This window comes from Ceratotherium simum, chromosome 34 (assembly GCF_057802395.1).
Source record: "Ceratotherium simum simum isolate JZ-2026a chromosome 34, ASM5780239v1, whole genome shotgun sequence".
Classification (NCBI taxonomy): domain Eukaryota; kingdom Metazoa; phylum Chordata; class Mammalia; order Perissodactyla; family Rhinocerotidae; genus Ceratotherium; species Ceratotherium simum.
Window position 1 is genome coordinate 3,840,369 of NC_141933.1, and position 21,901 is coordinate 3,862,269.

The window sequence follows — 21,901 nt, forward strand, 5'->3', positions numbered from 1 at the left end:
GGTGGGCACGGGTGATCCAAGAAGCCTCCTCCCCCATCCTGCGCAGGTTGGAGGGGGCAGGTGGAGTGGGTCCTATGTTCACTACGGTCCCCGTGGTCTCTGCGTAGACTGGCCACTACCATGTTTTGTAGGATGAGCTCAATGGACATAGTTCTTAGGGTGGTTGGGTCATGTTCTTGAATTCTAATAAAATCAGGTACTGTGTGTTTGTAGAAAACTGCTTACCTTTCTTGTTAATATCACGATTCCCACTGATTGTTCCAGGCGAGGTAGACGTGGCCCTTTCAGACAGTCCCTTTGTGAGATAACCTGGCACTGTCTTGACCATGTAAAGTCTCAGAGAAGCTAAGGCCACTGCTCGGCACCAGTGGACCCTTGCCGTTTAAAGAGGAGCGTGTGCAGCCGCCACCTCGGGCAGCCCCAGCCCCACCCTTGGGGACACTGCTTGGTGTGCTCTCGACACGCCTCCTGGCGGTGCTGTCTGGAGGCGTGACCGGTCTGTCGCTAGTTTGAGGTGGATTACGGTAGGCAGCGACTGCGCGATAAGTGATGGTGGAGGTGGCGTCTGCTGTCCCCAAAACTCACCCTCCCCGGGAGCTCAGGCCACCGCAGAGTCGCGCCTACGCCGTGTTGTGTCACTGGCTCTGTAACTGGTTAATAACAATTGATTTCCTCCTGTCAGACAGCAGAATCTTTCTATCAGGTTAGTGAACCTTACGGTTTGGATCTGTAATATGAATGTGACCCAGTTGACTCCATAAGGTGTATTCTTAAATTATTACTCCTTGGGAATGCAATCGTCAGGCAACCAACAGGTAGCAAATGCTCAATGGAGGAGGCCTGTAGTAACCGATCTTTGTGATGCCAAAATACCCTCCCACAAGGAGTATGCTCAATTTGGAATACCCTTATCGAACGGAAGTTTTCATTGGAATAAATGATTGTAGTTTGTCCTAGGAGTTTTTTGATTTGAAGTAGCTCATTCTGTTCCCGCTGCATGCCCCTGACGTGAGACCTAGTACTTTCTGTCTGTCGGCGTCTGTGTCTGTGTTTGCTTCCCGTCTCCTAGAGTGCATTCTGTTGATGTTTTTATATCTTGGTCGGAAAGAGAGCCTGAAAGTCTCACCCAGTCGACACACACACAGAACTCAGGCCCGATGAGGCTGGCACGCCCACCGTCCCCACTGCCGTCCCTCTCAGCACATTCCCTCACATCCAGCATCCACCTCTTTCATTAGATCAAGGCCTGGAACACAACTTGACTCAGTGCTGAGTCAGCTGACCTTTCACTCTGGTTATTCGTGATTGTGGTAAACTGCTGAACCCCTCAGCCCAGCCCAGAGGGCCATAGATAGAACCAGTTCTAGAGCTTCTGGGAGGATCCAGAAGGGGCTTATTGAGGCTGAGTGTTTGCTCAGGATCCTGCTCCAGGCTTGGATTGGGGTCCACACAGCCATCCTCCTGAGGGCCTGGGGAGCTCCAATGTCCTCAAGCCCTCGGGTGACCCAGAGAAGTCAGGCAACAAAACAGGTTTCTGTCACATGGGCAAGACCATCCCAGGCTCACAGCACTGCAGGGCCACCAGCAGGCCAGTGGCTCTGCTGAAGGGTGGCAGGCCTCCCTGCACCCCTGGGCAGGACGATGGCACTCCCTGCCCCCTGAACAGTGGCATCGTCCATGTCACATCAGCCAACACAGCAGCTCCCTCAACCTGTATGCCTCGTGCCCTCGTTTCAGATGGGCAGCATCACAGCCTCAGCCCCTAGACCCTAAAATCACCCCCTGGGGGCCCCGGCCAGGCCTGAGAGGATGGAAGCCTCCTGATCCAGTCTAACCCCTACCCCCAACACACGCTCACACATGTCTACATGTACACACATGCACACACGCAGCCCCAAGGAAGTCAGGTGTCCGGTGCTTGGCTGGCAGAGCAACACAGCTCATTGTCCGGGGCCCTCACACATCCCTCACGCCCGCTGCTCTGGGCCACAAGCAGAACATCTCAACAGCACGCACTCAGTGCATCCCCAGTGCCTTTCTCTTCTTTTCTTTCTTTCTTTTTTTTGGCTCAGAATGGGCCACGTAACCCCTTGGCATCGTGGCTTGTGCTGTGTTCCGTGAACAAGTGCGCATCGTGATTCTTTGTGAGTTTGCAGAGATGTAGTGTATCACACAATCCTAGGAGCTTAGTGGGCTGTATGTTATTGTCGTGATTTAAAACTAAACCTGCCTTCTACTTGTAGGAATAACGGAGGAAGAGCGACAGTTTCTGGCCCCTCCGATGCTGAAGTTCACCAGAAGCCTGTCCATGCCGGACACCTCAGAGGACATCCCCCCCCCACCGCAGTCCGTGCCCCCGTCTCCACCACCACCATCCCCCACCGCCTACAACTGTCCCAAGTCCCCAACTCCAAGAGTCTATGGGACGATTAAGCCCGCGTTCAATCAGAACTCCGCTGCCAAGGTGTCGGCAGCAGCCCGCTCTGACACGGTGGCCACCATGATGAGGGAGAAGGGGATGTACTACAGGAGGGAGCTGGACCGCTACTCCCTGGACTCCGAGGACCTCTACAGCCGCAGCGCCGCCCCCCAGCCCAACTTCCGCAACAAGCGGGGCCAGATGCCCGAAAACCCGTACTCAGAAGTTGGCAAGATTGCCAGCAAAGCCGTCTACGTGCCCGCCAAGCCCGCCCGGCGGAAGGGCATGCTGGTGAAGCAGTCCAACGTGGAGGACAGCCCCGAGAAGACGTGCTCCATCCCCATCCCGACCATCATTGTCAAGGAGCCCTCCACCAGCAGCAGCGGAAAGAGCAGCCAGGGCAGCAGCATGGAGATCGACCCCCAGCCCTCGGAGCAGCCGGGCCAGCTGCGGCCCGACGACAGCCTGACTGTCAGCAGCCCCTTCGCCGCCGCCATCGCCGGGGCCGTCCGAGACCGGGAGAAGAGGCTGGAAGCCAGGAGGAACTCCCCGGCCTTCCTCTCCACAGACCTGGGGGACGAAGACGTGGGTCTGGGGCTGCCTGCCCCCCGGCTGCTGCCCTCCAACTTCCCCGAGGAGGGCGGGTTCGGCGAGGAGGATGGCGTTGAGCAGCTGTCGTCGCCCACGTCAGGGGCAGCGCCCAGGGAGCCCGAGAACGATTTCGTGGGTGTCGTTGAGGCCGGAGCTCAGGGTGAAGCCGGCAGGCCACTGAATTCCACGTCCAAAGCCAAGGGGCCTGAGAGCAGCCCTGTGGTGCCCCCCAAGAGCAGCAACGCGGCCAGCCCTGAGAATTACGTCCACCCCCTCACAGGGAGGCTGCTGGACCCCAGTTCCCCGCTGGCCCTGGCACTTTCCGCGAGGGACCGAGCCATGAAGGAGTCCCAGCAGGGCCCCAAGGGGGAGGCCCCCAAGGCCGACCTCAACAAACCTCTCTACATCGATACCAAAATGCGGCCCAGTGTAGAAGCGGGCTTCCCTCCGGTCACCAGACAGAACACACGGGGGCCCCTGAGGCGGCAGGAGACCGAGAACAAGTATGAGACTGAGCTGGGCAAGGACCGGAAGGGCGACGACAAGAAGAACATGCTGATCGACATCGTGGACACGTCCCAGCAGAAGTCGGCCGGCCTGCTGATGGTCCACACCGTGGACGCTGCCCAGTCGGACAACTTCCTGGAGGAGGAGGACGAGAAGGCTGACATGGAGACGGAGCCCGATAACGCACCCACCGAGGTGCCAGCAGGCGTCCCTGAAACCACAGGTGCTTTACAGACCTCCGCCGGCCCCGAGCCCGCCGCCGCTGCGCCCAGCAGGACCATCGTGGCAGCGGGCTCCATGGAGGAGGCGGTGATTTTGCCATTCCGCATCCCCCCGCCCCCTCTGGCATCCGTGGACCTGGATGAGGATTTTATTTTTACAGAGCCATTGCCTCCTCCCCTGGAATTTGCAAATAGTTTTGATATCCCCGATGACCGCGTTGCTTCTGTCCCCGCTCTCACAGACTTGGTCAAGCAGAAAAAAAACGATGCCTCCCAGCCCCCTTTGTTGAACTCCAGCCAACCAACCAACTCTGCAGACAGCAAGAAGCCGGCCGGTCTTTCAAACTGTCTGCCTGCCTCATTCCTGCCACCCCCCGAAAGCTTTGACACTGTCACGGACTCTGGGATCGAGGAGGTGGACAGCCGGAGCAGCAGCGACCACCATCTCGAGACGACCAGCACCATCTCCACAGTGTCCAGCATCTCCACCCTGTCCTCTGAAGGTGGGGAGAACGTGGACACCTGCACAGTCTATGCAGATGGGCAAGCATTTATGGTTGACAAACCCCCAGTACCTCCTAAGCCAAAAATGAAGCCCGTAATTCACAAAAGCAATGCACTTTATCAAGATGCGCTCGTGGAAGAGGATGTGGATAGCTTTGTTATCCCCCTGCCAGCCCCCCCACCGCCACCAGGCGGTGCCCAGCCCGGGACAACCAAGGTTATCCAGCCAAGGACCTCCAAGTTGTGGGGTGATGTCTCGGAGGTGAAAAGCCCGATTCTCTCAGGCCCAAAGGCGAACGTGATTAGTGAATTGAACTCAATCCTGCAGCAAATGAACCGAGAGAAATCAGCAAAGCCAGGGGAAGGATTGGATTTGCCAACGGGAACCAAGCCTGCCAGCCTCGCTCCAAGGTAAGTCCCTCAGTTGGCTTAGACGCAGACCGCTCCCTGCCGGGCTTTCCTCTGTCTCGTCCAGCCAGCGCCAACCGGGAGGTGCCCTGCAGGAGCAACCCGAGCGGAGTGAAGAGGGGATTCGGAAAGACTTGGTGCTGGCTGCATCACTGCGCTTCTCCTTCTTGTTCTCCGGGCCTCCGTCCGGTGCAGCAGAGTAGAGATCACCTCCGTCTGGCAGGACAGGAGTCAAGACTTGCAGTACACGGCAGCCGCCCAGAGCCACCCTGCCTCGGCTTCCAAAGAGCAGCTTTGCCCTCTCCTTCCTGGTCCTCCAGATCTTTGCCAGACCCCCCCAAAAGGCCATTCAAGAGCCTTGCGGAAGCCAAAACCAAGCTCCGCCGAGCTGGTTACAAGAGAGTAGCCATGCCAACCGGGGGTGTGACTGGGTGGGTGGCGTGCGCGGGTGTGTGATGAAGTGTGTGTGGGTTCTTCTCCCCTCCTCCCATCACTCACTGGTTTGAGGGCTGGGGAGGTGCTGGGTTGTGGCTTCACTAGTGAATTAGAGTGAAATGCGATCCCCTGCCAGCCCATCCTACCCCAGCGGGCAGACATCAGGGAAGAAAATCAGCCAGTCTTCCCTGGGTCAGCCATTCCCAGCGTCATGCAGTGTGAGTGATTGCCATTGGAACTAGGGTAGAGCATGAGGGGTCTAAACGCAGCCCGCAGGCTCTGTGAAGGCACGCAGTGCTCTAGCACAGGCCCCTCTGCTGTCTGCCCGCGGATCTCGGATGGTTCTCCGCCATTCCTCAAGGTTCTCGGTTTTCTTGCCCGTGACGCGGGACACGCACGGGCGTGCTGTTCCCCGGGTGGCAGTGTTCTCCAGCTTTTCCCGCTGATGTTTACTGCCAGGCTTCATCATTTTGACTAATGAAGTCTCTCTTCATGCTCCTGCTGGGCAGGCATTTGCGTCAGACATCTAAGTCCATTAATCAGCGATATCACACTACGGTGGAGTCCTGAAATGCGGGCCGAGAGCCACAGTTTTCCCAGCTATCTTTCAGTGTGGATGTAAATAAATTACTTGGATGGCTCCCATTACTCCTCAGAGGAATATTGATTGGCCAGCCTTGGTAGAGAGGCATGTTGACACTGCTGTCTTTTAATGGGGCACCCACCAACAACTGGGACATTCAAATAGAACCTCCAGTTGAAGAGAAAGCCTTTAAAAATTCCCCGTTTCTGGTGGACGTATGTACACACATACCTACAAATATTATATACTTGCCAATCTCAAGGAAGTCTTAAAAACTGCCTAGTTTTGCCCTTTCTCATTATATAATAATACAGTTCTTTAGTTGCTACGTTATGTGAAAGTACATCGATGAAGATGCTTTATCTTAGTGTTTCACATTTTACAAAACGCTTTCACATGGGTGAATAATCTTTATGAGACAACTGGGAGCCAAGAGCATGTATTAATTATACCCATTTTTCAGAAGGGGAAATGGAGGCCCAGAGAGGACAAGTGGCTTGTCCACGTGCGAGCCAGCAGGAGGTAGAGCCAGGCTGAGGCTCAGGTTTTCTGACTGGCGCCTCCCTTTGTTAGCAATGTGTGAAGGTCGGAAGATGCTGAAGGGGAGTGATGCTAGGGCCGCTCAGGCCGGGGGCAGCCTGCACCGAGCTGTGCTCCCCTGAGCACTCCCACCTGGAGTGGGGGTTCTAGGGTGCCTCTCTGAACAGCATCTCAATTGTTCACCACTTCTAATCATTTCCCCACTAGATGGGCTCCTGGGGGCTCTGAGGAGAGTGGGTCTCCAAGTTGCATGTGTCTCCAGGGTCTCCCTGCTCTGCATTTCCCTAGGTGGGAGGGGCCTCAGAGCAGACGTCACCTGGCAGCATCCTGCTGGATTTCTGGAGAGCAGCTGCAGGACCACCTCCAGCCAATGCTGGGTTGCCAAGAACAGCCACCTCCGGTCTGTTCTGTTATTTATAACCCAATGCACTTACAGCAAGAACGTTGGCTGACATCTATTAAGTACTCACCAGATGCTGGGCATCATGCTGTGCTCCCTGGGCACCCCCGAGGCTGGCAGGACTATAATTATTCCCACTGTGCAGATGAGCAAAGCGAAGGTCAGAAAGTAAGCACTTGGCCAAGGGTACTCAGCCTAAAGGCACAGAATCTCCAACCCCGGGAGCTGTCTCATGGTTTGACTCCTGACATCTTGCTGGACCCCAGGATCAGCCTGGAAGGCCGGGGCAACTATCTAACTTAACATCCGCAGGGCTGAGTTCCTGAGGGCAGGGCTGTTCTCAGGCCTTCGGACTCACCTTGAGCCCCGCTGAATGCCCGGAGGTCTCTTCTTGGGTTACCAGTGGCTGCTAATAGGCAAGGTTAGTCACATCAGGTGCTCACCAGCTCGGCTGAGGCACCCAGAAGCTGTCTCTCGTTCTTCCCGGCTCATGGCCAAGGGTGACACTGAGTTGGACTGGGAATAGGATGGCCCTGAGGCCAAAGGACAAAGAGGAAGGTCACTGACTTTAGGCACTGCACTGAGCCCTCAACTGGCTTCCCTGGTTCTGATCTCACAGCCTCACCAGGCAAAGCCCTCAGTGGACATGAGCTGCAGCCACGAGGCATGCAGACTAGGGAAAGTCGGGGGGACGGCTACTGGGCAGAGTCCTGAGGGTGTGACAAAGATTGCCATCAGGCCCTGGGTGCTTGTGTCTTTCTTAGGAACTGGCAGCACTCACCCACACTTTTTGGCTCACACAGATAACCTCCGGGCATGCCTCGCCTTTGCTGGTCTTGCCTCCACTGATAGGCCTGAGTATGTCCCCATTCACAGAATACTCCCAACCAGGGCTCGCCTGCCTGGGCTGCGCACCACTACTCTTAAAATTAACAGCTTAAATTAAGAGCATCTAAAAATTAAGAGCTGGGAATGGCCCTGGGCAAAATGAGGCATGAAATTGGAAGAAGGGAATTCCTACTGAGGAAAAAGAAATGAGTTTTCCAAGGGAAAACTGAAAACCAGCCTTGCTCTTTGAAATGACAGACAAGCAACAGTGCAAAACCCCCATTTCCACAGAAACAAGTTTTGATCACTCAAGAAAAGGGCATTTTCTCGAGTTACTCCACAATTGTTTGAGTACGAAGTGGGACTTGCCCCTCAGCTGACTCACCCCTTTCAAATGACTTTGGCTCTTTGGTCACAGCTCTGAGGTGAGACTACTTTCACTTCTTGCTGGAACCCAGGAGGGGACCAGGGAAGAAGAGGAAGTGTGTCACTAGATCCTTGCTCACTGGGGACATTTGATTTAACTTGAGCCATGAATGAGTCTGCTGATCAGGGATGACATGGGATTTGGAGACGTCTGGATTACAGTTCTGTTGGTGAAAAGATGACCGACTAGTTAGTACATACTGTTAGAGGCATCTGCTCAGGCCGGGTCTGAAAACACCCTGCTAAGAATGGAGCAGTCAGGCAGCTCTGGGAAAAGAGCTCCTCTGGCTGCCGGGCCTGACTTTCCTGGGAAGTGACCTCATCTTTGAAAAGAGCATCAAACTAGATAAAGTGAAGGGGCTGCGGTCTGAGGGGAGTGGGAGTCTCTGAAGAGTCGGCTGCTTCTCCTACTCGGGAGGACCCTGAAGCTAACCCGGGGCCCCCCAGCCCATGGGCGCTGCTGGCTGGAGGCCCCCAGCCCAGCAGCCTGGCGCTCTGCAGGCCCCAGCCCCTCCCCGGGAAGCTCAGAGCCGAGAGGATGACTGTCGATACCAGCGACAGCACCGTGGCTGCCACATGAGAACAGGCATGTGTGAAAGCATTATCAGCAACTGCAGGAATGTCCTTCACTTGCTCGGTGTGTTCTACCTTTCAAAGCCCTTCAGTAATCTATGACGAGTTCATGAGTTCACAGTCGGGAGTTCCTGAGCTGCTGCACTGTAGGAGCCCAGGACCCGGCCAGAGGGAGGACAGCAACAAGAGGGATGCACAACCGAGGAAGCCTGGGCCCAAGGAAGCGGGGCAGCAGACTCAGTCATTAATCGTGCACTTGGCAAACAGTTATTGATTACCTCTTACGTGCCCGGCACCGTGCTGAGCCCCAGGATTTCTCACTGAACCAGAAAACATTCAAGGTCTCTCCTCCCGTGGGGCGCCACATTCTCCTGGGGAAAATGGACAGTACATAATAAACGAGACACACCCAAAGTGTGCCTCGTGCTGCAGAGGAAGGAAGATGTGCTCACCAGTCAGAGTGACTATGTGCAGGAAGGAGGTGAGACTCCTTAAGGAAGTGACATTGATTGGAACGACCTGAAATACAAAAAGGAGCCAGTTGTGCGGAAAACCAGGAGCGGAGCATCCCAAGCACGGGACAGCGAGCACAAAGCCCAGAGGCCAGAGGTGCTTTCCGTGCTAAAGGAGCTGAGGCCCTGTGAGGGGAGGGCTGGCAGAGGCCGGGTCTCGGAGGGTCTCTCAGGCCATGGGGAAGAGCTGGACTGCGTTCTGAGAGATGGCAGCCATCGGAGGGCTTAAGCAAAGGGTGGGCATGACCTGACTGTACCCAGGTTTCGTGAAGATTACCCAGCAACTGTTGGGTCAGGTGGATGACACATGCCACAGGGAGGCCCGTCAGCACTTCCATGAAGTGGGAGGTCACTTTCCCTCCCTGGCTGGTGGGGGGACAGAGCAGGGAGTGTATGCCTGAGGGGACCCTGTGCTTCCATCCAGAGGGCGTGGCATCCGCTGGATCCCTCAGGGTCCCCTCTAGATCACCTAGCTCTTTCTGGTGGGTCCAGGGCAACCGGAGACTGGCCTTCACCTCTCAGAGGCACCGACGGGCTTCAGGGAGGAGGTTCACTGGGTGGAGCTCCAGGTCCCCGAGGCCCCTGAGTGGGGTTCAGGCTGCCCGGAGGTGTGAGCCAGGCCGGTTCTCAGAAAAGTCAGTCGCTCTCAAGCCTCCAGCTGCCCTCACACTGCAGAGAATCGGTGAAGAGCCGGAGGCACCGGCAAGTGTTATCCTGAAAGCCTCTTGGTTTTAAAATAAATCAATTTGGGTTGTTAAAAAATTATCTCCGCCCAGCTGGTCCCAGAGCACAGACTTCAAAACTGACTCGATAATAGAAGCTGCTTAATCGCGTTCTCATGACCTCGGCACCGTCACGGCGGTTTTATCATTTCACTGCACCAACTGAAATGTTAAGGTGGTGTCAGTGAAGGAAACTGCGGATAATTAGGTGAACACTAGTTAGAGGGGATTGTGAAATGTGCTCTCGGCGTGTTCCCTCGTGGACTGGAATTTGAAGGGGGTTCTTCTAGTCTGGCTGCAACATTTTATCCTCGCTCATCAAACGGCCAATTTCAAGTCTGACTGTGACATCCTCACGTCCCAGTCTGGACATCAGGACCACTTGGCAAACGAGTGTCGGGGGGGGAAGACTTCTCCCTGAAAACTGCGTGCCTTCTTGACCTGCTCAGACATGAACATTCTAGCAGGAAGACCTGATTCCTGATGGAATGGCTGCTGAACCCAAGGCAGTTCTGCTTTGGGTTCTTCCACCCGCGCCCAGTTTTGGCTCTATAACCTTGGTCAGGCCACTCAACTTCCTGATCTGCGAAATGCGCTTAATAATGTCCACCCACCATTCATTCATTCAACAATTACTTATTACACAATAGTGTGGGCCAGGCCTTGGGGACTGCAGACAGACCAGGGCCCCCTCGTGGTGCTCAGAGCCCCAAGGCGACTGTGAGGACTGAGTATACGAAAGCACTGACACACAGGCGTGGAGCAGGCGGGAGGCGCTGGCTCCAGTGCCCACTCAGGCCTTGGGCAGATTTGTGAATGACTCAGTGCCCCTCACCTTCCCTGTCTTTTTAATGCCCCACCTAGCGAGGTGTTGTAAAGATAGAATACTTTTAATAAGAGAGCAGTATGGAAATAAATGCCATTTTACATGCAAGATAGGGGTTCATCAGGAGAACTCGACAGTAACTCAAACGCAGAGGTCTGCTGGAGAGAATCTTGTGCTGAAAGGATTCGGAGCCCCAGCACAGCTCGTGTGAGGGAAGAATGAGCACACCGGGCTGTCATCACTGAGTGGCCTCTGGCCCACACTCAGTACTGTTCAAGAGCCAAACTGAATTTGTAAACACAATGAAAAAGCCACTTGAATGTTTACTTCCCCTACCCGTGAACTTGCACTGACTGATGAAATAACATCGCATCTCAGAGTGTCGGTCAACTCTCAATTTTTGTTCTAATTCTCATGATTCCGTGTGGATTTAAGAGTCAGGACAGAGAGTGATAATCCCAGAGAGGGTGTGTGTGTGCGCGAGTGTGCATGTGTCTGTGTTCTAAATCAGGGCAACAGATTCCTGTGTGTTCCACTCGGGAACCCAGTGGTTGCTTAGCAACATAATGATCTCTGCAACCAGGAGGATCCGGTGAATAATAGCAGTGTGATGGACTGAGAGTAAATCAAGCCACTGAGGAGGAGGGCAGGACGGGCCAGCCCAGGGCAGGCCTTTGCTCTGCTTCTCAAACTCTCTGGTTATTCTCTTCCATGGCGACATTCAGCAAAGGCGTGGGCAGGCCCCAAACACATGGCCAGATCTGACGGCTCCCATCATTAGTGCCGGGCTCTCCTCTCATGGTGTAGACTTGAAGCAAAGCACACATACCTGTGTGGTCTTCCCCCACCAGGAATGTGGATTTATTCCTAATCTGCAGAAGACAGAGGATGGCGCAGAAGCCCGAGTGAGGCTATTAGCAGTGAGCTTGTTCTCAGGACTTCAGCAAAGGCTAACGTCATTCCAGCGTTGCTGTTTTCTCTTTCTTAACTTTTTCCTGGATATTTCTCTTCTTTATAGTTACATTATCCCAAGCCGAGGAAGGCAGGATTGTGAATTTCCCATTCTCAATATGGAAGTGACGCCATACTGATTTCCTGTTCCGGGCAGTTATGTGGACGGCCCACTCTAACCACCCGCCTCCTTGGCTGGAAAGGGACCAGCATGGATAGAGTCTCAGCCAGTGTCTGTCCCACTGCTTTCATTTCATGGATCAAAAGAAGCTGCTTTTTTATTTTAATTAATTTTGCGGTGTTGTCTTAAGCCATTCCATTTTGTCATTTTCATTTGCTCCCATGATGGGTGTTAACAGAAGAGGGTCATGCTGAACAGAAGTAAGTGCCTTGCAGAAATGCTCTTCGTCTCTGGTGTGCTGTCTCTTCTTCTCACTGCCCACCCGCGTGTGTGGAGAGCCTCCTCTCTGCTTCTGACAACAGACAGCTGCCTGCAGAGCCTTCCTTTAAAAGAAATCCTAACTGCCTGGGAACGGTTGGGGTATTTCCAAAGGGAGGGTGGCGCTGACAGCCATCCTCTGGCCCAGAGGTGCCCACTGTTAAATGCTGCCCAAGTTTAAGGCATTGCTCTCACTCTGGGGGATTATCTTCCACTGCTTCACAAAGCCCAGGGAGAAACAAGGTCACTCCACAGGTAGACTGCCGTGGTGGGTCCAGTCAGGGTCAGGGTCATGGGCACAGTCACCTTTAGAGAAAGCACATCCGGACTGTTACTCCCAGGCATTACTCACCTGAGCAAATGTGTTCTTACAGATATTTACCCACTTTACAAAAAAACTTCTTTCTTCCCCAAAGGTCCCTGGACCTAATTAACAACTCAAATCACCTCCGGATGGAGTGTCTTTACGCTTAACGCAGGATTTTATTTCCACCATCTTAGCTTAATTGTTGTATCAAAGTGGAACAAATGAGCCTTCCCCCAAAGAGACGTGTCCTCCAGCCACGAGGAGCTGGGCCGTCTGCGGGACGTTTCCCAGCACTGCCTGCCAGTGTTAGCTTTTGCCCAGGTTGGAACTGGAGTGGGTCTTCTGGTCCCACTTGAGCACCAGAACTTGCAGGTTCTGCTTATGCCCCACTGTGTCCACAGCCCACCTCTCTCTCGAGCGCCTGGGTCTGGATACCAGAGGGTGCTGCTCCCTCCCTCTGCATGTGGACATGTGGATTTCTTGAATGTGAGTGGCCGAGCCTGGCAGTAGTGGAGGAGGCGTCCTCAGAGTCTCCCCCGGGGCTGCCTTTACCTGGTGGTGTAACCAGTACACCCAACACCACCCCCCTCACCAGAGGTTCTGACGGGGATCTCCTCCCGTTTGTATGAAATCCCACCCCGGGGCCCCCAGCCCTCCAGGAAACTGCACGTGAACGTGCTGCAGGTGGATGGGTGTCCCTGGCCCCGTGTGCATCCACCCGCCCTTGGAAATGCTTCTCCTTATGACCGGATCAAAGCCTGAGTCCCGGCACAGGTCCCTCTTCAGATCTGCTGCTCCCTCAAGTGGGCTATCCCATACTTGAAGTGACGGTGACTGCCATCAAGTGGGGAGTGTCACGAGGCTTAGAGGCACCAGGTACTGAGGGTGGTTTTACCCAAGTACGAATCAGTGGCAGAGAACAAAAAGCAGCAAAGGACCAGACAGACCAGCGAGCAGGGAGACTGGGCCCCGCCTCCAGCTCACTCCCTTCAGTTCACAAAGCTCCTGCTCTCGTCCTCGGCCCTTGCACACAGACACTGCAGCCCGTCCTTTCTCATTGCCGGTCACGACATCAGCCCCAGTGCAGCTCTTCCTGCTCTCCAGAGCACGTCCACCCCAGTTCTCACACCACTTAGGAGGGAGTGGAGCCCATCTCATATATGAGGACATGGAGGCTCAGAGGCTAAAAATGTGCCTGTGTTGGCATTTGGTGGAGCCAAGACTTAAACATATGTCTTGAGTCCAGAACTGGAGGAGGGACCCATGGTAAGAAGGGTCCTTCCAGAATGTGGTCTGTCCGCATTCATGTGAATGAGCCCAAAAGGCAAGAGACACACGCCTATTTTTGCCACCTCCCCAGTGGCTGTGGCTTTCTCAGGGTAGTAGGATGGACATGCCTTCAGTTTGGGGACAGCAGAGAAGAGCGTGAACCAGGGCTGAGAGGGATGGTTGTGCTTCTCTGTGCATGGCTGTAAAGCCTGCCATGGGCCTTGGCCAAAACCAGTGAGGGTGCCATATATAAAAAGACCATCTCCATGTAGGTGAGCATGAAGCCTAGAGACTTCTCTGGCATTGAGATGTGATCTCCTCCCCTCAAGAGTCATCCAACTGTCTCACTGAGGCCAGTAAAGGTTGAACCTAGAGGACTTGAGTCCATCCCCACTCCAATCCCTAGGGCTTACCCTGCCCAACCTGAGCAGGAAGGACATGGGGGACTTCCACAGACTCCCGTGGCCACCACTGGGAGAATGGGATCCCTTTCAGATTTCTGCTTTTTGGTAAGGACTGTACATCCTATTGTGAGCCTCTCACACTGCCTTCTTGTGGGGCTAAAAAAAATACATAAGCACCCCCAAACTCATTCTTCAACCAAGTAGCCCAGTCAATGCTGCATGGCGTCGACTGTGGAGCAAGCCGTTCTTTTAGATTGGATCAGTAGGCTGAACTTGGGCAAATTACTCCTGTTCTCTGGTTTTGTTAACGATTTCTTCAAACCCCAAATAGCCGTGAGGCTTCCCACTCACTGAAACAGGGCCCTCTTGCGAGGTGCCCATCCCTGCACTTGCCCTTTTAAGTCAAAAAGTGGAAGGTCTGACAGGCAGTTCAGAGGGAGAGTCTCTCCTCGAGGGTGCTCTCCTTTCTGCTGGCTGAAAGGGAAGAAGAAGATGTCACTTCCTCAAGCGGTATTGGTGATGTCACCAGACACGTCCCACCCAGGGAGCCAGGACCGTTCTGGCCCTGTCTTACATCTTTGAGCGAGCCCTTAAAGTGCCTTGCTGGCTGCCCTCGGCTGCCCCTCACTGCTCAGGCAGCGCAGGCAAATCCCTCCACTCCCCCAGCATGGGGCCAGGTGAGTGGGCTGCCTTGTGTACTCTGGTGTCTCCTCAGACCTCTGCCTCCTGCTCCTGTCTTCACCTGCCCCGGATCCTGGCATGGCAAATCATTTGCTCACTGCCAGCACATCTGCCATTAGACACTCTGGTGTGGTTTGGATGTCTCCCTCCCCTTCCTTGGCAACCTGCATCCTGATCACATGCTTTGTGACCCAGCTTGTGATGGTTTTCTCTGTTCTTGCCGTTTCAGAAGCCCAGAGGTCATGAGCACCATCTCAGGTACACGGAGCACGACGGTCACCTTCACTGTTCGCCCTGGGACCTCCCAGCCCATCACCCTGCAGAGCCGGCCCCCAGACTACGAAAGTAGGACCTCAGGAACAAGACGTGCCCCGAGCCCTGTGGTCTCGCCAACAGAGATGAACAAAGAGATCCTGCCTGCCCCCCTGTCTGCTGCCGCTGCATCTCCTTCTCCCACTCTCTCAGATGTCTTTAGCCTTCCAAGCCAGCCCCCTTCCGGGGACCTCTTTGGCTTGAACCCAGCAGGACGCAGCAGGTCGCCATCTCCCTCGATACTGCAACAGCCAATCTCAAATAAGCCTTTTACAACTAAACCTGTGCACCTGTGGACTAAACCAGATGTGGCGGATTGGCTGGAAAGTCTAAACTTGGGTGAACATAAAGAGACCTTCATGGACAATGAGATTGACGGCAGTCACTTACCAAACCTTCAGAAGGAAGACCTAATAGATCTTGGGGTGACTCGAGTCGGGCACAGAATGAACATAGAAAGGGCTTTGAAACAGCTGCTGGACAGATAAGGGTGGCTGCTCTTTCCCTTCACAGACTTTTGTTATAAGTAGAGATGGGCTTATACTGAAATGTTTGGATGGCCAAGCAGGTCTGTGAGCAGCAACCCCACTGCACGGGTTTGTCTCCTGGTACCCAAAGAGATGCTGAGCATGTCCACGGTGTGGCTGGGTGAAGGCCCTGAAACTCCCCAGCTCTCTCTGGCGGTTTCTTGGGCTGTTTCTGTGCAATGGGGGACTAGGGGAGGGAGTTTTTCTAACACGGAGAGAGATTCACACTTGCCTCCCAGCATGCAGGTGGCCTCACTTTGCCAGGTCCACAAGACTGCCCCGTCGGTTTAGCACGGGAGCCCTGCCTTGCAGGCAGACACCAGTGTGCTCTAGATACCTCCTGAGACCTCCCTCCTCCGCTTTCCGGGCAGTCTCACCCCCGCCCCAGCACAAGGCCTCTCCTCAGTCCGTGGCCTCTCGGAGGGCACTCAGTGCTTACTTGCTCCTTTCTTTCCTGTACTTGGCTTGCAGCGAGAAACCCCCAGACATGTTTGTCCGGTGCACTTCCTTGGGCCTGAAAGGTAGAGAAACTTTTTTCCTGTAGATTCTTTACCCCGTCTCCTCCTGCGATGTGCATCCATGGCTCTTTGGCCATGACGTTCTTGGCAGTGGTGGGGAATTTGAATGGGATCGTGCTCAGCTTTGCTTAGCTTTCTTTCTTTATTTCTGCACATCTACTAGCATAATTCCAAAGTGGCCAAACAGATGTCACATGGAGTTAGTCAAAGCACAAAGTCACGATTCCCAGGAGGAGAGGAAACCTGGCCATGGAAACCAGCCAGTGCCGCTGCCTGGGTCCAAAGTCTCCCCCAGGATGAGAGCAGTTGTCTGCCAGGAGTATCTCTCCAGGACCATGAGAAGGGGGTTCTCTGCCTTTGGGGATTTTTTTAAATTGAACGTTGTGTTGAATTCTGCAAAGATCAGAGCAGGTGAGCATGCGCTTTGACTTGAAGGGCAAGATACAAGGGTAATGGTGGGCATGTGCTGCTGCCAGGTGAGACAGCATCCGCCAGGAGCTGGGTGGGGCATGGTGACCTCAGTTCTGAGCCCGGCCAAGGGTAAGCATCTCTGCTGAGATGGCCCTTCTGCTCTCTGAGGCCAGGGAACATGGGGCTTAGGGGCTTTTTCCCTCTCTCTCTGAGTGTCCAGGAACCCCACCAGCTTGTCTTAATAGTGCAAGAGGTTTTCTGAGAACCCAGTGAGTATGGCATACAGACAGGACCCAGGGTTGAGAACAGAAGGTGGGCTGCAGGGTGAGGGTGCAGTGCCGATAAATAAGACAGGAAAGAGTAGGAAGGAGTCCTGGACCACTGTCTTGCCTCTCTGGCAAGGCTTTCATGAGCCCTGCCCCATTCCTTTCCCTAGAATCCCCCCACCCCGTAACAATACCCCTGATTTCCAAGGGAGGTCGCCAGTCACACATGGGCTGCAAAACATCCAGTCAGGCTTCCAGCACATTCTCCCACGTTTGGAAGAAACTTGAATGTCAGGTTTTTGGCTTTTATTAGGATTTCAGAACTAGCCTAGCCCATCTCTAATTATAAAAACATGATTTTTTTTTCCTTCTTTTTCTTTATGCTCACAATCAAGTGTCTGATTAGGTCTGGAACAGCTCTAGAATGAACACGTAAAATTTAGCAATTTAAACTCTTTCTTTACTGCAAGTTTAAATAGTTGTACAGATAGTTTATAAGCACAATATTTTAAGAAAAAAAAGTGGCTGGTCTACTAGGCAGCCTTTGTGCCACTTCAGTGCTAGAAAGTTAAAGAAAAAAACTTTTGTGATTTAATACTACTATTTCTGTGGAATAATGATAAAAGTATGACCTTTTTAAATCACCCTTATTTGGATGCATCGGAACCAGCAGAGCTGTGTTATATTTTCTATCTTTGCTAGAACTTCGTCATCAGAGGACAATTATTTCTTCAAAAGTGGTTACAATACACAACGCAGCAGTTTCTCCAAACACACACACACCACACACACACAGCTATGTGCCCCCGAATTGGAAACCAAGTTTTGGACCTTCTTCTATTCCAAAACCTTCTGCAGGTCGGTCTCTGTATTTGAACGATCCAATCCAACTTGAAGTCAATTGAGTATTAAGGCGCTTTACTTCCATGTACTTTCAGTTGTTCCATCGTGCGGTGAATGCATACTACTCTAGAGAAATTTCAAGCCAGGATACTACAGGTGGCCTGCTGAGGCTGCCCGATATTTCAGAAAATGTAAAAATGGGGGTTTGGCCATTATTTGTCTTCCATTTGGTGATATTGCAAAATTCAGTAAGTATACCACTTCACCGGGGCTCTTTTTTCTTTGCCTACTGTTGGTATTACCTCGATGCTCAGTGCCAGGCACACGCTCTAGACAGAAGGAGAGTAAAGGAAACCGCCGGTAAGTTGTAATCAATTGCAGCTTGGTGTCTTTAGGTTTATTGAACTGGTAGCCAGTGGTGAGAGCTGGCTGTCACTCCCTTTCATAGAGAGACTTCAGGTCACATGCAAGCAGACCGAAAGACTCAAGAGCTGACGAAATCGTTTACCTTTACCTTGTCTTATTATAGAAAAGTCACAGGACCCATCAGAACCTGCACTGACCAACAAAATAAACACACATTGCCAAGATGAATCAGTCTCTGGCTCCATTCGATGATTTTGCTACAGAAAGCAATAGTTCCTCATTCAAGTCGCCGCCCACTGTTCTCCCCCCTTGGGACATGTTAGGACCAGGCCCTAGTCCATGACCCTCTTTGATGGTGGAACAAACGTTAAACTGCTCATATGAAGATCATGTTAATACTATTCCAGGTTTTAAGATCAACTTTTGTTATATACTGTAATTTAAATAAATTGCATTTACATGCCTAGTTTCTGTAATATTGTGTATACAAAACCAAAATCTCTCAAGATGTAAATTATGTACACCTGCCAAGATACCTTCTCCAGGGTGTCTGTGCACATTTTAAGTTAATTCATATAATATAAAAATGACTCAATGTGACTGTTGATTTGCTGAACTTTACATATCACAAAGTGAATTATTTGTCGTTCTTTGGTTAATAAAATGGTGATTTTTTTTTTCTGAGTTATTGAACAAGCAAGCATTACACAGGCAATCTGGCAATGACTTTTGTGTGTGGGCCACAAATATTGATTTTTCCCATTAACAAATTTTTTTTGTTGTTTTTTAGAAACTAATCTGTTTCACACTACAGTTTGTGTAATGTGTTCGCATTATCTATGTTGCTGTTACTTTTGTGCTTTTATTCTTTTTAGACTTTATTAAAAAAAACAAAAACAAAAATCAAGCTCCTGTAATTTGCACTTTCTCCCAATCCTTAAATCTCTTGTATGGCAACCAAAATTACTGTAAAAAAAAATAAATATACTATTGCACTAAGGTTGTGGTTCTGATTGCAAACAGTGAACAGTGTCTGAATTAAACAAACAAAAAGTTGCCAAACTTGAAATCTAATGTAGGTTGTTGGAACATCGTGGCCACTTTACCTCTAGAAACCTGACCAGATGATATCTTTCATCAAAGAGTAAAAATTCTCCTTTCATTGAGCTAATTCGCCTTAGTTCCATTTCCTTAAAGTATTCTCAGTGTATAGGTGGAAATGTGTTTTATTTCAGCACTGTGGAAGTGTCCACAGGGACGTCTGTGAACACAGCTGTGAGTGTGGCTGAGGCCTGGCTTTCCTGTGGTTTGGGATGGAAGCAGGGCTGGCGTGGAGGGTGACCAGATTCGGGTCTTCCTCCTCGAAGGCTAGGTCTCCCCCACACCCAAAACTGGTGTCTTTGCTGTCGGGGCTGCAGAATGGGGCAGCCTCTCTGGCTGACGTAACGCTAACATGTTTTGGTAAGCGAGCACGCATTAAGGCTTGGAGCAAGAGAATTTGTGTCTTTTGGCAAAGAACTGAGCCGGGAAGACATGGGCTATCCCTACGGCTGGAGGGAAGCATATTTTAAACTTAAACATTGAACCTCTTCTTTGGCCTCATCACTGAAAACTTGTCTTTAGTTCCTGAACAGTTTCTTCTATTTTGGCACATTCTCCATTTGAACAGCAGCCACTATGTTTCAATGTTCATGAAAATTCTAATCCTCATGTCTTTTGTAGTTTACCCTCCCTTAAGCCCCCTGTCTCACCATCCAATGGTTTCTCCCAGACCTTACCTCCCCCCCAACTTTACCACCCAATGGCTTCTTCCCGACCTCTTCTCCTAAATAAATGTATCCGTTTGTCTTGTTAAGAAAAAAAAATTATTGAAGACTTTTTCTTTTACTTGTACTTTATTTGAGGTATTTTAATAACTGGTGAACTGGAATGTCTTCTGTATTTGTAGATACCATGTACACACGCAAGTAGGTGAAAATTCCATAGTGGCTGGGGTGACCACAGCAGCTGCATGCATACGGGACTGCCCGTGCTTTGTGGGGAATCGGGTAATTTTCAAACTTGTTTCTCAGACTTCAGCAGATCTGATCATTTCAATTTTTTATCCATGCTGTATCAGTGGGTTTCTTTATTGTTCCTGTAACATATTTCTACATTTCACAGTCTTTACCATTTTATGTTTAAAATTATAATGAACACTGTCCATTGCTTCTACTCTGGAACTCTTTGTTTATAGCAATTCTGAAATTTTAATATGAGCCTTCAAATAAATACAGAAACGAAAAAAAAGGAAAAAAATAAAGTGTGTGCCTTGGGTGTTTTGAACCTGATCTGCATAAAACCATATTGTATTCAAATGCTGTATATTTCATGAAAGGATAAATATATCTTCAATGTATTAATGTAGCTGATAAAATAGTTATAGTGCCTTGTTTTCTGAACTGAGAAGCCCATATCAATGCAGAACATAAAGTAAAAAACGATTCGAGAAATGAAATGTTGAGAAGACCTAGACATGATTCTGGAGCCTTTCTCATCATAAGACTGTGCAATATACACAGTCATTTAAGTTAAAAAAATAAAAAGAAAATTGAAATAAGATTGTGTTATCAATTAATTTTCCATTAAAAGTGCTCTCTACTATATCACTTTCAGTATTTTCGTTTAGTTAAAGTACAGAACACGTTTGAGAATTTCCATGGAAAAGAGCAAGGACATTTTGACCAAGAGTCCTGGGCTTTCCCACCTAGTTCCCTTTGTGCTGTGTCGTCCCCCAGTGGTACTTGTTGGTAATGCTTATCGAAGTCAGCAGGATGGGTCTTCATGTTTTGTTAAAAATAAACAAAATATTTGCTTTTAGTGATTGAGGCCACTCATCACAGAAGAACTATTTCCCTTGTTCATAGAGTGGCAACATAGTCTGCTTTTCTTTTAAAAGAAAAATGATGTAAGAAGTACATCAGGCTAATTAATTCTTGTCTCAATGCCGTCACGCTCCATTTACTAAAAGTTAAATGTTAAGCTTCCCTGAGCAGCCTTTGGCATCTCAGATGAGTCTGGAGTGTAGTAAGTGTGTTAGGAAGTGCTGCTCTGCCTGTGGAACTAGAATAATCATAGCAATCTTGAGAGTCTGGGGGACAGTCGGCCTGATCAGAGCAGTGGTAGCCCTGTCTTCTCGGGACCCTTCGCAAGCAGGCGGCTGGCATTTCCAGAGGCAGAGCGAATACCATGTGCTGTATCCACTGGCACATCTTTGGGCTCTCCTGCCCAACACATGTCTCAAGGGAGCAAGGGGCTACACCTCCTGTGCTTGTTACCTCACAAGACTGTCACCCGTGCTGCTATTTACCAGGCCAAAGTCAACTGGGTATCCAGACATTTTCTTTTCAGGCAACAAATGCAGCTGAGAATCTGGAGGGAGTGGTTTGGCAGAGATGGCCAGAGTTTCTTAGGGGGCCCCATTCCACAACTGCTGGGGCCTCTGCTGGAAATATGTACATGTCCGAGAGTCAAAGGGGCGAGCCAGAGCACTGACTGCAGCTGACAGGCAAGACAGACGGGTAGCCAGGCCTCGGGCCCTGTGTGAGATGGGGATCAGGGAAACACCGGTTGGCCTTCACTGCAGCCAGGGAAGCAAGACTGACAGTGGAGATGGCTGATCACTCCCCTGCATCTGGTGGCAGCACACCTGTCCTGGCGCTCCTAGATGTCAAGCCATCCTGCCACTGCCCACTCAAGGTCTTCCTTGCCAAGGGACTTAACCAGACTTGAATGTGTTCTTCAAACCCCAGAACCCAGAGAGCAGGAGAGCCCAGCCCTTGAAGCTCCAGGGATGTGACCACAGCACAAGGCAGCGGTCAATTCATTTCTGTGCGTGGTCCCAAGAGGTAGTACAGGCTGGAAATAACAGTGAATGTCTCTGTGCCAGGCGCCATTCAGAGCACTGCACCCTCTGAGCGTCCAAGTGAGGTAGAAATGAAGAGCCCCATTTTACAGATGAGGAAACTAACTCTTGCCAAGGTCTACAGCGAGTGCAGAACCAGGATTTGCTGTAGAGCTTCCGTGGCTAAGTCCATTTGTGGGAAAGAGAACCCCTGTCAGGTACCCCTTGA

General features: G+C 51.4%; 1 protein-coding gene across 1 annotated transcript in view; it reads left to right on the forward strand.

Annotated features, from left to right (window-relative positions):
• Positions 1–18,788, forward strand: part of SHANK2 (SH3 and multiple ankyrin repeat domains 2) — a 576,539-nt gene extending 557,751 nt beyond the window's left edge. The window contains exons 21-22 of the mRNA XM_087422499.1: positions 2,244–4,653; positions 14,776–18,788. Of these exons, the coding sequence (XP_087278625.1) occupies positions 2,244–4,653; positions 14,776–15,346 (2,981 nt within the window). The 3' untranslated portion in view covers positions 15,347–18,788. The remainder of the gene's footprint in view (positions 1–2,243; positions 4,654–14,775) is intronic.
• The last annotated feature ends 3,113 nt before the right edge of the window (positions 18,789–21,901 follow it).